The sequence below is a fragment of the Chiloscyllium plagiosum genome, unplaced genomic scaffold (genome assembly GCF_037043375.1).
Source record: "Chiloscyllium plagiosum isolate Xiang-an unplaced genomic scaffold, Cpla_swu_hap1 HiC_scaffold_40, whole genome shotgun sequence".
Taxonomy (NCBI): Eukaryota; Metazoa; Chordata; class Chondrichthyes; order Orectolobiformes; family Hemiscylliidae; genus Chiloscyllium; species Chiloscyllium plagiosum.
This window is the reverse complement of record NW_028270178.1, coordinates 49,117,556-49,134,481: the sequence shown is the minus strand read 5'-3', so window position 1 is coordinate 49,134,481 and position 16,926 is coordinate 49,117,556. Positions and strand designations below refer to the sequence as shown.

General features: G+C 40.4%; 1 protein-coding gene across 1 annotated transcript; it reads left to right on the top strand.

The window, feature by feature from the left end:
- Window positions 1-545: 545 nt before the first annotated feature.
- Window positions 546-2,721, top strand: LOC148138509 (putative G protein-coupled receptor 139). Its single transcript, XM_087981731.1, has 2 exons — window positions 546-612; window positions 1,835-2,721. Exons 1-2 carry the CDS (start codon window positions 546-548, stop codon window positions 2,719-2,721), a joined length of 954 nt encoding a protein of 317 aa, XP_087837857.1.
- The last annotated feature ends 14,205 nt before the right edge of the window (window positions 2,722-16,926 follow it).

The following is a 16,926-nucleotide window of genomic DNA, read 5'->3' as shown; positions in this document are numbered from 1 at the left end:
TTACCCCCTCCCGCACCCTACATTCTCCATGTAAACTATCATTTTCCCAGCTGCCCTGGGTTCTGAAGAAGAGCCATCGGACCCGAAATGTTAATATTGCTTTCTCTTCAGAGATGTGCCAGGCCTGCTGAGGATTTCCTGCAACTTCTGTTTTTGTTTTCGTTGCTTTTGTTGATACTTTCAGCTGATTATTTGTACATGGCAAGAAAATGATGCATTTAAATCGGTATCTTCAGACGTGATTGCTAACTGCGAAGAATCAAGTGAAAGAAGTCAATTGCATTTTTGAATGGACTTGGAATATGTAGCTTTACTTACAGTAGAATAAATCAATGTATATTACATTTTTCGTAATCAGAAATCTGCACGTGACCATCAATGAAACACGTTCTATGACAGTGGGGAATTAACTGTCTTCCATAACATGTTTACTTGTGTCAATAAATTTAAATATTTTGCAACGTTAGCATCCCACTCGAGTTCCAGCAAGGCACTAACACAGTCCGATTGCCTGTAGCACGTAGGCAAAGCTCATTTCAGAGAGAATGCATTATCCAATTGACAATGTGTTAAAAATATACTATAATACGCTTGCTGTTATTGGTGTCCCTGGTAGGTAACATTTTTTTTCATTTTTTATTGCAAAACTGAATTTGTGATATCCATTTTCATTCTGTGGATGCTTATGTTGATATCTAATGCAAATTCACATATATGCAGGTACTAATTCAGTGATATAGTTCCGTTCAGCCAAATGACTTCAATGATACTGGAAATTACAGTTATTTCATTGTGTGAACGAAACATCAGCTTGACGCTGTTGGTTGTCTAAATTATGAAGTTGATATCTTCAGTACAGTTAATAATATCAGGAAAGTCTCTGAGGTAAACTACAATTTGGAGCACCTGTCAGTGCAATTTTGAATTAATATTAATTACAAACTCAACTATGATAGTGGATATCAGTAAACTCTGCAAATGGAAGCATTGTTCTCTGAGGAAGTGCAGTAAGTGTAGCTTAGTGATCCTAATTTTGATGTTATTTTGGCAGTATTTGTTATTGCAGTTATATGCAGTTTGCTTTGCTAACGGGAAGTTGGTTGTAATTTTTAAAAATAATTGTTTGAAAAACTACATATTATCCAATGTACAAAACAGTATTAAGTTCAAAACGGAGAGGCTGGTCAGTCTTTTTTTTTGTCCATTTCAAGATAAATGCCTTGTTGCTGTTCTTTCAATGATTGTGCTCTTTCAAGGTAACGAGTAAATGGTAGATGGGGTCAGAGTCGAAAGAGAGAGAAGAACGGTTGGACAGATAAAGTAGTTGACAGCGATCTGGTTAGAGGGTAAATAGATGAAAAATACGATTGTCAACTGTGTATTGTCAGAGAAACTCTGGGATAATGTTGTTTACAAACTCATGACCTCCATACATTTGATGTATGAATAATTTGAGGGCCTGGGTGTTACGTTATGAATTGTCATGCCGCCAAAGAATTGTATCCTTTGCGTAATGAGTGAGCTCCAGCTATTTTTAGGGTAAAACATGGCGAGGTAGAATTAAAACTGCATAAAACGGGAATCAGAGATCCAAATTAATTGGATGTTTTCAGATTATAACTCTTTCAAAAAGTGAACATCTGCAGAACACTGTATGAAGTTTTAAGCTCAGAACTTGTCGAATATTAGGTGTGTTCAGTTAGAGTGGAGATAGTATTCAAAAGAAAATTAACCAACCCCACATCTACCTCTATTCTTGCAGAAATCTTGTGTAACTGTCCAGTGAATTTGTGAACAGTATTTGGAAATTATGAACCCATTTTCTCTCCCGCAGTTAATATAGTCGCCATTGCGATCTTATCCAAGGGAAAGTGCGGTCTCTCAAAGTGCACCACTTACTACTTGGTGGCCATGGCAACAGCGGATCTGCAATTTATTATCACCGAAGTCACACTATGGCGGATCATTTATTACTACTTCCCGGGATCTTTCATTTTCATTACTCCTGTCTGTAGTGTTATCAATGTCTTGCGATGTGTTACCACTGAATGCTCTGTCTGGTTCACGGTTACTTTCACTTTAGATCGATGTATAGCCATTTGTTGTCAGAAATTAAAACCAAACTATTGCACTGAGAAAATTGTTCATGTGGTTCTAGCAACAACCTCGATTGTGCTCTTTTTGAAAGATGTCACCTACTACTTCACGCAAGAACCTGGAAAAATAATTAATAATATCCCATGGTTCTGTTACATCAAGCCAAGCTACTACAATGAAATTGGATGGATACTTTGTGATTGGTTTGATAATATTATGACTCCATTGCTCCCATTCGCATTCATTTTATTGCTCAATGCTCTGACAGTGAGTAGTAGAGTCCGTAAGGGACTAAGAGGACACAGTACCGCACAGAATTGCGGTGACCCAGAGATGGAAAGCAGGAGGCGGTCTGTAGTTTTACTTTTCACTATATCGGGCAGCTTCATTCTTCTGTGGTTCGTGCATGTTGTTGATTTCCTCTATTACAACTTTACAGGAGCAAATGCCAGGGCTTACAACAATTCGGAATTCATATTTCAAAGAGTTGAGTTTATGTTGCGAAACTTAAATTGCTGCATGAACACGTTTATTTACCTGGTGACTCAGTCTAAATTCAGACAGCAACTCAAGAATGCGGTGAAATTTCCTGTTTCAGCAATGTTTCAATTCTCTCAGAAGTAGCTAAATTACAACATTGCACAATTGAGTTCCAAGTTTCAATTTCACGGATATAATATTTCACATCCGGATCTCAGGATAGAGTCCAGAACAATTCCATGACGAATTGCTGGTATAATTAATGTCAAAGGAGCAGGGTGATCGATACTGTCACACCTAAATGACAAGAAGAGAATCATCAGTCACTATCTCATTTCCACAGCCATGTATATAATTTCCTGTCTCCTGTTATATTGTTCAGAAGTAGTAAACTACATCGTGCAAAAGAAATACTGCAGCGTCTTTTTTCTTATTCATATCGGTTGATTGTTAATGCATTGATTCTTCATTCTTTATTATTCGGTCCCTTCAATTCTGTCAATCCCAAAACGTAACACTTCTCCATATCTCTGTCCGTATCTCTTTGTCTCTCTCTCTCTCTCTGTGTGTGTGTGTGTGTGTGTGTGTGTGTATGTGTGTGTGTGTGTGTGTGTGTGTGTTTGTATGTGTGTCTGTTTGTGTGTGTGTTTGTATGTGTGTCTGTTTGTGTGTGTGTGTGCTCGGAACACGAATCGAACTGTTCAAATCAGGAAAATCTTGGCAATGGACAGTGGTACCAGCTTATTACTGAGGCACTTTAGGCCAGCAGCACGAATTATCTGAAAATAATTCATGGACTGCAGGTCCTGTGAATGAATTATTCGGTCAATTTTACTCAGTTAGAGTGAAAAGATTAGACCCACTCAGCGAAGTGCAGATGTGTGTACCAGTGGAATCACCATGCAGCCATGGAAACAATTAATACACCGTGTGTTGCTTCATGCTAATATTTCTTACATGTCAACATTCAGCAATTATAGGGAGCACTCAGGAATCCTACAAAATACGGGGTCAGATATAAATTCTGCAGATTTATCCAATTCGTTCATTCGAACAACAACACTTGCGAAGAGATGATGAGGCAGCCATCATTTATCAAACTTAAGAATTGCAAATCACGGAGTTTTATTTCAGAGATTTGACCTTTTGACCATCATGTCTGCACCACCTCACTGAATGGTCATCGTGACTTAGTGTAATTTCTGTTCCTCGTCTTCACAACGTAGAATATGATTTCTATTGAAATAATCATCCAATAACCTCTCTAACACATCAACTGTACCCACTGAATCGACATATTCCTCCCCCTGAATTCCAGATTATAAATGCTCGATGTGTTAGAAGGAACAATCTCATATTGCCTCTGTAGCAAGAAGCATAATATCTGTGCACGCACATTAGTTAACGTTATGAAGAGTTTCAAGATCTCATTGTCATATCAATGCTCGAGCTATCAGAATACATTAGATGCTCGGGCTTCTGTGGCGAGTAACTCATCTCCGATCCCCAAAATGTATGATCAGCATCTAAAAGGGAAATGTGAATTGCTTGGATCAGTGAAGATCAAAGAACACCTTGAGCTTCTCAATGCAATGCAGCAAGAATTGAAGTCGTGTCTCTTTCTCACGTTCCATTTGCAAAATAAGACGCTAATTCTCACCGGACTTTAAACAAAAGATACCTGTGAACACCCTATTTACGCATGAAGCTTCTGATACGACATGCATCTATTAAACCACAGAAAATATTATCCAGAATAGAGCCCTAAATAAGGTCTTAAATAAGTTTTTATTACTCTAAACATTACTTCTTAGTTGGAGACTGACTCGTCGCAAGTCTGCGGAAGACAGGAATCATCAAATTTGCAGTTAGTAAGGGAGACGTTCTGTGTGGTGGGTTTTTTTTTCTCTCCATATGAGAGAACAACGGAATGAGTAAATTGGAATACTTAGTGAATTAAGAGTTCAGTGTTCTGAGGGAAGGCGTGCTTCATTTAACATTTATTGTCATGCGTTAAGTGATTTGGGAACGGAGTTCAATGAAGGTGGGTGGACTTTTTTTAAGCCTCGAGCATTTCGTTTCCAATTTTGTGCATCAGTACGATCACGTAAATCTGTATCTGCTATTATTAGAAGCAGTAATACTACGGATCGCATTGTATCATCAGTATTGTGAAATGAACCCACTGCGGCAAGATAAGTTGTGCATTGAAGATTTGTTAATGAAAACTTAATTCATTAGAAAAATTGTTTAATTAGTACATTTCAGAGATGTTCTTAAGATAGTGGACGTTAAATTTATAAATTGACGGTCATGGATGATATTATTATTCAGGGATAACTCAAATACAATTAGCGTTTTCAAATCGTTGGCTCTTCGGCTTAAAATTGTTAACCTGGACACCAAGGTGGAACATCGAAGAGAGGAAAATAATCAAAGCAGTGATTTGTTTTTTTCTTTTACGGCCGACTTTTCAGATTTGCACAATGGTCATTGAAACTAGGGTATCAATGCACATTCAGAATGCAGGAGAATCCAGATGGCAGAAACGCAGAACGTTCAGTTTTGTCAAGGTCCAATATTTTTGACTCCTTGAATGTGAAAGCAAAAGGCCGTGGATGTTGGAAGTGTTTAAAAAATGCAGAAAATCGCTTTCCAAATGTTTCTAAAATGGCTGCGCTTTGCCAGTCTTTTGTCTAATACATTCGTTGTATATCTGGCTGACATATATTTAATATCCTTTTCGAACTGCGTTAATAAAATGTTAGTGAGGTGACATCTCGGACCGTTGCAATCCGTTTGCTGGAGGGAGACACAAAGTGCCCTGAGGAATGCATTTTTCACGGTATGATACTTGGCAATAGTGAAAGAACAAGTCATGATCTCCACATCAGGACTGGAAATACTTTGGGGAGGTACAGGGAGGCAATGGTGTTCCCAATGGACCAAAGGTTCTGTGACATGGAAAATCCAAGATATGGATTGGAAAGAACTATAGATTCAGGACGAGGAACACACCACCGAAACTGAGGCAAAAGAAATAGTGAGAGCAAACAATGGGGCGAAGGTTGTGGTGAAACGAATACAATGCAAACACAGAACAAGTGGGCAATGATCAAATGCGTTACCAGGATAAATGAAAAGGTGGAACCGCCAGAGAATAGTGGAATTATAACTGCACAATGGTAATAGTTACGGTAAATATAAACAGTGATTTACGAATTCACAATAGGAACCTTTCAGTTTCGGAATGAATCCATTTTCACAGTTTTAAATGATATTGAAGTGCAAATATATGGCCCCAGCAATAGTAGATAAGTATCCAATTTAAAAGCATTTTTTGTGTTGCATAACTTTTTTTTTTGCAAAGAAATGTACGGAGCAAATCAACGTAAATGATTCGTGTTGAAAGCTCACATTGTTAACATTACCTGAAGAATGACGTCTTATACTGATGTTAATACTTATTTTATCTTACTTCAACTTTATTAAATAAGAAGTCCATTAAACGTTCATGTGACTAGAATTGGTGAATACCATGAAGGTATTTATGATGTGAGTATTGAAGAAATGCTGTCATACTGAAATTATTGGAGGACAATTCCATGAACTCAGGATACGTATCGCTTGAAAGTAGCAACTCGTTGAAATCGCTGAACATTTGTTTGGAAAATAACCTGTTAAGTTGCAATATTCATGGGGAGTTTTCACTCCAGTCATTGCTTGCACGGACCTCTATTGTTCACCATCACATGTCCTTTTATATCGAACAAAACGTGCCTTTTTTGGTTAAAAGGTGACATGATGTTATTCACTGCATTGATTTACATGCAGGTTTGGAACAGATTACTTATTTCTTTGCAAAATCATCAAAATGCAGAGGTGGGAGAGCGTTCAGTTATTCTTGCCTGACACAAACTTCATGCAATTGAATTTTAAAATCAGCATTTCTTTATACAACACAAATGAGAATGAGCCAGTGTTGGATTCAGAGTGAACTTTATTTTCCAAAACGCAGTAACGGTAAGGCTGAAGATCATACTTTTACTTATATTAATAAATAATATGCATCATCGTAAGTAAAGTGCACACTACACTACGTTACCAAACATTCAGAAAACTGAAGTAAGAAACAGAGCACAAGTTAATGCTACTGAATTTACTCAGATGAACAAGTAAACTAATGGCCGTGTGAATGGAGAGTCAATCTTTTTTTTTCTCGTTTGCATTGTACAAAATTGACGAAATAATCAAATGATTTCTAAATAAAATTCATGACATTAGCACCATTGTGATATACACGTTTTTTAACATTAAGACCTTTTCTTTTCTGTTACTGATTATGTAATAAGATTCTAATTCCAGTGTTTGAAGTACTGACAATCATATATGTAAAAATGCATATCGATTATCAGTTGCCATTGAATGTGTTGTGTATGAAGAAGCTAGTGAGTGTTGAGCTGATTTAATTCGTGTTGCGTCTTGACTTTGTTTATTTTGTATTATAATATTCTCAGCATTTACCAGAGTGGCACAGTCCCACAGTGATTAGCACTGCAACCTCATCGTGCTGCGGAACTGGTTTCAATTCCAGGACTGAGTAACTGCCTGCGTGAGTTTGCGAATTTCCCCAATATCTGCTTACGTATCTTGCGGGTCGATTAGATTAGTTTCTCGTCAGTTTGGAAACAGGCCATTCAGCCCAACAAGTCCACTCCGACCGTCCGAACAGTAACCCACCCAGCCGCATTTCCCTCTGACGAATGCACCTATCATATGGCCAATCCATCTGGCCTGCACATCTTTGGATTGTGGGAGGAAACGCGAGGACCCGGAGGAAATCCACGCGGGCAAGGAGAGAACGTGCAAACTCCACACAGACAGTCTCTCGGGGCTGGAACTGAACTGGAGCCCCTGGCGTTGTAAGGCAGCAGTGCGAAACACTGAGCCACCATACCACCCCACGGTGCTCTGCTTTCCTCGCAATGATGTGCAGTTTGACGAATTGGCATGCTAAAGTTCCCATAGGTGTTCAGGGATGAATAGGTTGGATTAAATATAGAGTGTTGGGGTGGAAATTATTTTGTGGACTTGTAGAGCCGAAGGCCCTGTTTCCACGCTGCAGGGATTCTATGGTATTAAATAGGATTCAGGACCAACACTTCTCTTCTAAAAGACCAGGTCTGATGCTTCAGGCAAAATAAGAACTAAATGGCCTTGAGATAATTGCTGGTGTGCGTGCATTTACAGTTGACACGTGCTGATGGCATCGATAGGTAGGTCTGTAAACTGGCTGAAAAATGAACATGATACATTACCGAAGCAATCTGCTTCAGCCTTGATTTTAAGCACCATCTGGTCAGACACACAACTTACACAGTCTTTTAGTAACGTTATTATTGCAGATTATGGAATTTAAGTTTCAGCAGATGAGGGCATCTTTTATTCACAACTCACAGAGTTTACTGCAATTTGCAGTAACAGTACTATTTTACTATATAGAACATTGACATGTGTAGAGGGCATATCGACACTCTGAGGGTTGTAACCTTCCAAAAATGTTATCGAAGATCATCCTCAGAGTACGTTTCTTGGAAAATGACTCGTGCAATTCGGAGAATCACAACATATGACAGCGAAGACGGACGCTATTCGGCGCATTATGTATGTTACAATATTAGAAGTGAATACAACACACGCTTGACAAACAACATATGATTTTCTGCTTTCACTATCCATAGCCTGGACATCTCAATATAGAATTGAAATGAATTCAGAAACCATAAGACCATAAGACAAAGGAGTGGAATTAAGGCCATTAGGCCCATCGAGTCCACTCCGCCATTCAATCATGGCTGATGGGCATTTCAACTCCACTTACCCTTGTGACATCAAGAATTTATCAATCTCTGCCTTGAAGACATTTCGCGTCCCGGCCTCCACTGCACTCCGTGGCAATGAATTCCATAGGCCCACCACTCTCTGGCTGACGAAATGTCTCCGCATTTCTGTTCTGGATTTACCCCCTCTAATTCTAAGGCTGTGTCTACGGGTCCGAGCCTCCTCGCCTAACGGAAACAATTTCCTAGTGTCCACCCTATCCAAGCCATGTATTATCTTGTAAGTTTCTATGAGATCTCCCCCAATCTTCTAAACTCCAATGAATACAATCCCACGATCCTCAGCCGTTCCTCGTATTAGACCTGCCATTCCAGGGATCATCCGTCTGAACCTCCGCTTGACACGCTCCAGTGCCTGTATGTCCATCCTGAGGTGTGGGGACCAGAACTGGACACAATACTCCAAATGGGCCCTTACCAGAGATTTATAAAGTCTCAGTAGCACAACAGTGCTTTTATATTCCAAACCCCTTGAGATAATTGACAACATTGCATTCACTTTCTTAATCACGGACTCAACCTGCATGGTTACTTTTAGAGAATCCTCGACTAGTACTCCCAGATCCCTTTGTACTTTGGCTTTATGAATTTTCTCACCGTTTAGAAAGTAGTCCGTGCTTGTATTCTTTTTTCCAAAGTGCAAGACCTCGCATTTGCTCACATTGAATTCCAACAGCCATTTCCTGGACACTCTCCCAAACTGTTTAGATCCTTCAGCAGCCTCCCCACTTTCTAATTAATACCTGCCTGTCCACCTAACTTTGTATAATCGGTAAACCTCGCTAGAATGCCCCCAGTCCCTTCATACTGATCATTAATATATAACGTGAACAGCTGCGGCCCCAACATTGAACCCTGTGGGACACCGCTTGTCACCGGATGCCATTCTAAAAAAGAACTTTTTATCATAACTCGCTGCCTTATGTGAGACAGCCAATCCCCAATCCATGCCAGTATCTCACCTGAACACCATGGGCCCTCACCTTACTCAGCAGCCTCCCGTGTGGCACTTTATCAAAGGCCGTTTGGAAGTCTAGGTAGACCACATCCACTGGATTTCCCTGATCAAACCGACTTGTCACCTCTTCAAAGAATTCCAACAGGTTTGTCAGGCAAACCCTTACCTTAATAAATCCATGTTGACTTGCTCTAATCCGACCCTGCTCTTCTAAGAATTTAGAAACCTCATCCTTAATGATGGATTCTAGAATTTTACCAACAACCGAGGTTAGGCAAATTGGCCTATTATTTTTCATCTTTTGTCTTGATTCTTTCTTGAACGAGGGGGTTACAACAGCGATCTTTCAATCATCCGGGATTTCCCTGACTGCAGTGACTTTTGAAAGACCTCAACCAACGCCTCCACTATCTCCTCAGCCACCTCCCTCAGAACTCTAGCCCATCAGGGCCAGGAGATTTATCAATTTTAAGACCTTTTAGCTTTTCTAGCACTTTCTCGTTGTAATGGCAACCATACTCAACTCAGCCTCCTGACTCCCTTTAATTGTTGGGATATTACTCATGTCTTCCACTGTGAATACAGACGCAAAGTACTTATTAAGTTCTCCAGCTATTTCCTTATCTCCCATCACTAGCCTTCCAGCAACAGTTTGAAGTGGCCCAATGTCTACTTTTGCCTATCGTTTGTTTCTTATGTGTTGAAAGAAAATTTTACGATCATTTCTAATATTACTGGCTAGCCTATTTGATCATATTTGATCCTTTCCTTCCTTATTTCTCTCTTTATTATCCTCTGTTTGTTTTTGTAGCCTTCCCAATCTTCTGACTGGGAACTGACCACATTTGTCTGTTCTCTGTACATTATACATTCGCTACTGCTCTCTGTACATCTTGCTCCTTTGTTCTTACGAATGGTTACCCATACTGCCTTTCATAACTTCATTTGGATGCACTTTATATTTTTTCTCTTTCACCAGCGTCAACGATCACTTTATCTTTCTTTCTCTTGTTTTGTTCTGTTTTCTACTTCAACATCCGCCTCTATTAATGGCATATAAAATGGGAAAATCATTCAGTATCTTCAGTTATGAAGAGAAATTACATTGTACGCGAAGCGTGAACTTTGGTTTTGTCTCCACTGATGCGGCCAGACCTGCTGTGCTTTTTTAAGAGCATCTGTGATTTAGTATTCCCGCATTCACTGTGCTGAGCTGTCACGAGAACATAAAATGGTCACATTTCCAATGTTCAAGTTTGAATTTCTCAGACAGTAAATGCATTTTAGAAGTTAACATGAGATTATTTATGTAATTAAATAAGGAACACGCCCCGCTTTAATGTGGAACGAAAATCATTTGTTTCGATTTGATTAATGCTTTATGGTGAATGAACACGCAGCTATATTAAGACTGTGATGTCAGTATTAGGGTCTGATTTGGAAAAGGTGAGCAGAACAGACATCCTGAGAGTAAGAAAAGGGTAAATAGGCCCCTCGCCCACCCCGCACCCCGGTCGAAACGAAATCCATAGATGAGAAAATAGGGACAAATTGTGGATTTCATGTTGCAGCAAGTCAGTAAAGTCTAAAATGTCACATAAAATGGAAGGGAAAATGGAGGACTGAAAGAAATGGCGTGGAGAACTGGATTGCTGCTGAAAATCTAATTGCCCAATTTCGATGTCGTCTACTATACAGAAACAGCATCAGGATTGACCATTTTTTTGAATATTTGCATTTGGAGGGATTCTGTGTAATTTGAGATGGAGACGTGAAGAATTGTGGCGGTAAGAGCTTCCCTTCTTATAAATGTATTTTTGAAGTTGGACTTGATATCTGCGAATTTAAGGAGCAGTAATTGCTTTTCCATAAGTTGTTGCATTTTTTTAAACTTTGGGGAGAAAGAAAGACAAAGGCAGGTAACATATGGCCGGTCAACCAAATGAGAATGAACCCTCCCCTGCTGACAACACAGCTGTGAATTTGCAGAGCTGCTACCTTTTTAATTTGAATTCACATAATACTGGAGATTGGAGTGAGTCTAAAAGCAGTTTCTAAATAGGGAAATTCACCGCTGTCCTTGGAGGTACCTATGTGCGAAAACTCAAATTACGAAAGCAATTAAGCACATAGTTTTGAATAAAACCATTTTGTGCTTAATCTACAATTGGGAACAGCCCCTTGGTTAAATTTTTAATCACAGATAACCTTGACGACATAAACTTGGAGCAGTATTAGTTTTAGCAGTAAGATTCAACTATTTTTTTTTGCCTGTAGTTTGATAAGGTGCAAATATGACCATGAGTAGCATTATGCTATCGAATGTGAGACAAGAGAAAGAGTTTCCGTGTTACTGAGGATTGCATCTGCACTATTTTTCTTTTGTTTGCGAATTCTATCGTATCACAAGGATCAGTTGGAGCGGCAGTTAGAGGTTATGAGGAATGTACAAGAGGGAAGGGGTGTAATGCATGGCAGTAAAATGAAGGAAGAAAATCTCAGATGCCTTCAGTTATAGAGATAGAGATGTTCAGAATGGGAACAGATCAGGTAAAAACAATGACTGCAGATGCTGGGAACCAGAGTCTAGATTACAGAGGTGCTTGAAAAGATCAGCAATTCAGGCAGACGATTCGGTCCAACTCGCCCAGGCCGACCAGATATCCCAACCCAACCTAGTCCCACCTGCCAGCAGCTGGCCCATATCCCTCTAAACCCTTCCTATTCATATACCCATCCAAATGTCTCTTAAATGTTGCACATCTACCAGCCTCCACCACTTCCTCTGGCAGCTCATTACGTACCCACACCACCCTCTGTGTGAAAAGGTTGCCCCATAGAGCTATTTCATATCTTTCTCCTCTCACACTATACCTATGCACTCTAATTCTGGACTCCACGATCTCAGGGAAAAGACTTTGCCTATTTACCCAGTCCATGCCCTCATAATTTTGTAAACCTCTAAAAGGTCACCCCTTAACCTCCGACGCTACAGGCAAAACAGCCTCAGCCAGTTCAGCCTCTCCCTGTAGCTTAAATCCTCCAACCCTGGCAACATCTTTGTAAGTCTTTTCAGAACCCTTTCAAGTTTCACAACATCCTTCCGACAGGAAGGAGACCGGAATTACAAGGAATATTTCAACAGTGGCCTAACCAATGTCCTCTTTAGCCGCAACATGACCTCCCAACTCCTGTGCTCAATAACCTGACGAATAAATGTAACAGACCAAACACCTTCTTCACTATCCTAAATAACTGCGACTCCATTTTCAAGGAGCTATGAACTTGCACTAAAAGTTATCTTTGTCCAGCAACACTCCCTCGGACCTTACCTTACGTGTGTAAGTCCTGCTAAGATTTGCTTACCAAAAATGCAGCACCTCACATTTATCTGAAATAAACTCCACCTGCCCCATCTCAGATTGGCACATCTGGTAAAGATTCTGTTGTAATCTGAGAGACCCCTCTTCACCGTCCGCTACACCTCCAATTTTGTTGTCATCTGCAACCTTACTTACTGTACCTCTTATGTTCGCATCCAAATCATTTTTGTAAATGAGAAAAATCAGATAACTCTGCACCAATCCTTGTGGCACTCCACTGGTCACAGGCCTCCAGTCTGAAAAGCAAGCCTCCAATACCACCCTCTGCCTTCTATCTTTGAGCCAGTTCTGTATCCAAATGGCTAGTTCTCCCATGGTTTGTCTTGTCGAACGCCATACTGAAGTCCATATAGAACGCATCTACCGCTCTGCCCTCATCAATCCTCTTTGTTACTTATTCAAAACTCAATCAAAATTGTGTGACATGATTTCCCACGCACAAATCCATGATGACTGTCCCAGTTCAGTCCTTGCCTTTCCAAATACATGTACATCCTGTCCCTTCGGATTCCCTCCAACAATCTGCCCACCACGGGAGTCATACTTACTGGTCTATAGTTCCCTGTCTTGTCCTCACCACTATTCTTAAAGAGTGGCACCACGTTTGACAACCTTCAGTCTTCTGGCACCTCACCTGTGTCTATCGATGATACAATATCTCAGTAAGAGGCCCGACAATCACTTCTCTAGCTTCCCATAGAAATCTCGGGTACACCTGATCAGGTCCTGGGAACTTATCTATCTTTATCCTTTTCAAGACATCCGGCACTTCCTCCTCTGTAATCTGTACATTTTACAAGATGCCACAATGTATTTCCTTACAGGCTATATCTTCCATATCCTTTTCCACACAAAATACTAATGCAAAATACTCATGTAGTACCTGCATCATTTTCTGTGGCTCCACACAAAGGCCGCTTTGCTGATCTTTGGCGGGCCCATTCTCTCCCTAGTTACCCTTTTTTCCTTAATATATTTACAAAAACCCTTTGGAATCTCCTTAATTCTATTTGCCAAAGCTATATCATGTCCCCATTTTGCCCTCCTGATTTCCCTCATATGAGTACTCCCACTTGCTTTATGCTGTACTAAGGATTCATTCGATCTCTCTTGTCTATATTTTACATATGCTTTCTTCTTTTTCGCAACCAAACCGTCAAATTTTTTAGTCATCCAGCATTCCATATACCTATCAGCCTTTCGTTTCACCCTTACAGGAATATCGTTTTTTTGATAGGTCAGAGTAACGTCGAGAGTCGAAGGGCCTCTACTGTGCTGTAATGTTCTATGTGTTACATTTTATGTGTTTGTGTGTTTTCAATCGTGTAAGCGTACTGCAGAATGTTGTTCGCCCCTTCACAATGGTTGTATCAGCGTACGAGTTTCACCCTGAGCATGCACAATACGAATGTCATCCACCAACCTGGCTCAGCATTGCAGAGCGAAAACCGTATCATCAAGATCCACGCGACGCCCTGTCAATACCGCAGGAGAGTTCTGTGGTTAAAAGCAGATATTGATGAAGATAGTGTGCTAGCACAGGTTTCGACCGTATGAGGACAAGAGTGTCGAGGACAACCACATCAGAGCTGTTACCAGGCTCATGGCAGACAGAGATGTAGTAGTTCCCATACTCTTGCATGTCTCAGCGACATGGGATGTCCCATATGCATACGCTGGGAAGACAGATGCACCAACACTACTATGCCCGACCAGGCCAACATCTCAGCATAAAGGCACTGACCACCATGCCCTTGATCAGCTGCGAAAGACTGAGTACGTCATCCCCATGATTGACACAAGACACCCAGATCATGTACTCTACTTCCAGCTCCGAAACGGCAGGCGAGCCTCGGGTGGACAGAGGGAGCACTTCAGTGATATCTCCAAGGCCTCACTGTTGAAGTGTAACACTCCTACCAACACCTGTGAATCATGGGCCATGGCCGTGCAAAGTGGTGAAGATGCAATGGGAAGACGTCAGCACTTCCAGACTTGCTGTGGGGGAAAAGTGGATGTCAGGTATAAATAGCAAAAGAAGCCTTCCCACGGCCATTTTTTGTCTCACGAGAAACAATCTGTGTAAGCCACATCGGTTCATACAGCCACCCACAGATTCACTGTGAGAGTCGGGGAGAGCCATCCTCACCTTTAGCACACCGCCAACGAGTTGCTTAGACAGGAAGAATCAATACCCTTACAATTTTCCAACTGCCTTTTGTAACAATTTCAAATATTTCCCTGTTAATGCAGGTTCTAACAATATATTGCTGGAAGGGGACCTAAACACTGCCTTTCCATTTCTGTGTTCGATCAACTATTACACAGAAATTGCAATCATACTTACTCATAATCTGAAGCGAAGTATTTTCTTGGTTATCCCAACTATGAGGGATCGCATCATTCCTTCCAATCCATCTGACTTTCCAAAATGTTGTGTAGCCATGAATGTTAATGCCCACCTTTAGGTTTACCCTGCGACCACGGCTCCCTGAGGGGATTAGACAGAAATAATGTACCTCTATGTGTCACAAGATCATCTCCATTATCGCAAATGCTTTGTGCATTCAAATCAAGAAATTTCAATTTACGTTTTAAACCAGAACTTCCTGTCACACAATTACCTTCTGTTGTCCGATTTTAGTTAAACTCAGGCCCTTCATTTTCCTTTCTGCTTGTCTTCAGCCACATTCTCGAGGGATTTCAACATTTCATATTTACATTTGCGTTAAGACAATTTTTTCCAACTGCTGTCCTTGTCCCTCCTCATCTGTCTCAACTTAAACCACTCTGCATAATCCTGGTCATAACATTTACTAGAACACTGATCCCAGTACCGTTCATCCCAACATAATTGCTCACCCTTCCTGGAGTCCTGATAACAGCGCCCGTTGAATCAAACCTCTTCTTCTGACATGATTGTTTAATCGTGAAATCTTCTTGTTGCTACGACACATGTAAACCCCCCTGCTTAAGTTAAAATCAGAAACAAAGAAAAGAGTCCTCCCACGCAGTAAGCTGTCAAAATTCGATTGGTCAAGAGCTATTTAAATAAAAAGAACATATTTTATTTCTTGAAGTGTGGCAGAGAATAATTAACTATCCACTATTTATAATTTCTTTCTTTCACCTATCTTTCATTCTACCTTCTATAAAAGTAGTTGGATTAAACTCCCAATCAAAATTCACAAAACAGCACTTCTTATCTCAAAACCGGACAGCTGGATGTTATTGTATTTGTATCCTCCAGTGTCTTCTTTTTTGCTTGTTAGGAATTTCTGCGTTACAGGTTACTGATCGAAAAAGGACTTCCAAGAGAGATATTTTTTCAAGTAGTCTCTTCCATCCTAGGACTCGGCATATCTCCTCTCAACTGTTCCATTTTCCACCTCTTATACTCCAGAGCATCGGATTTTGTCATTGGCTTTAAATTTGCACTATACATAAGTCAAACTTGATTGGAGTTTGATGTATTCCGCGAATTATGTAAACTGATTGGCTGAATTCGAATTTACTTTTTTTCCCTAAGCAATGAACTAATCGAATGGTTCGACCCATGGTAACATTGTTACCTTTTTGCGTACACTTGGCGTTGTTTCCAGTAGTTCTGATTATGTTAAATCTCTGAACAGTATACCCACATCTTCACGACACTGGACTCTGGTGACTTAACGCATGATATCTCCATGTGTTATTCTTTACTGTGCCGGTTTCTGCACATTTCTTTCATGAGCGTCGTCTGAGATATGGAGCCAACACAATCCTCCTCTCCAGAGAGACAAGGCAGCATATGCGAGGAATAGACTGGGACTATCGAGCTCTCTGTGGGACCCAGTGACATTCTACTTGAGTGATGCGCTCTTCTCAGTCTAATTTCTGTGTCTGAGTATTTCTCTGTCTCCTGTAGGTAATCAGGATTATCCTGACTCAGCAGACTTGTAGTCTTGTGTATCACCTCATTGAAGACAGTTGGTCAACCAGAGAGATACACAATGTTATCCGGAGACTTTAATATCTTCTGCAGCGAGGTAAGATCACTCACAGTAAACAATACAGAGAGGTGTTATTGGCCTCTAACTCAGACCCTGAGGACATGACTTAAATAAAA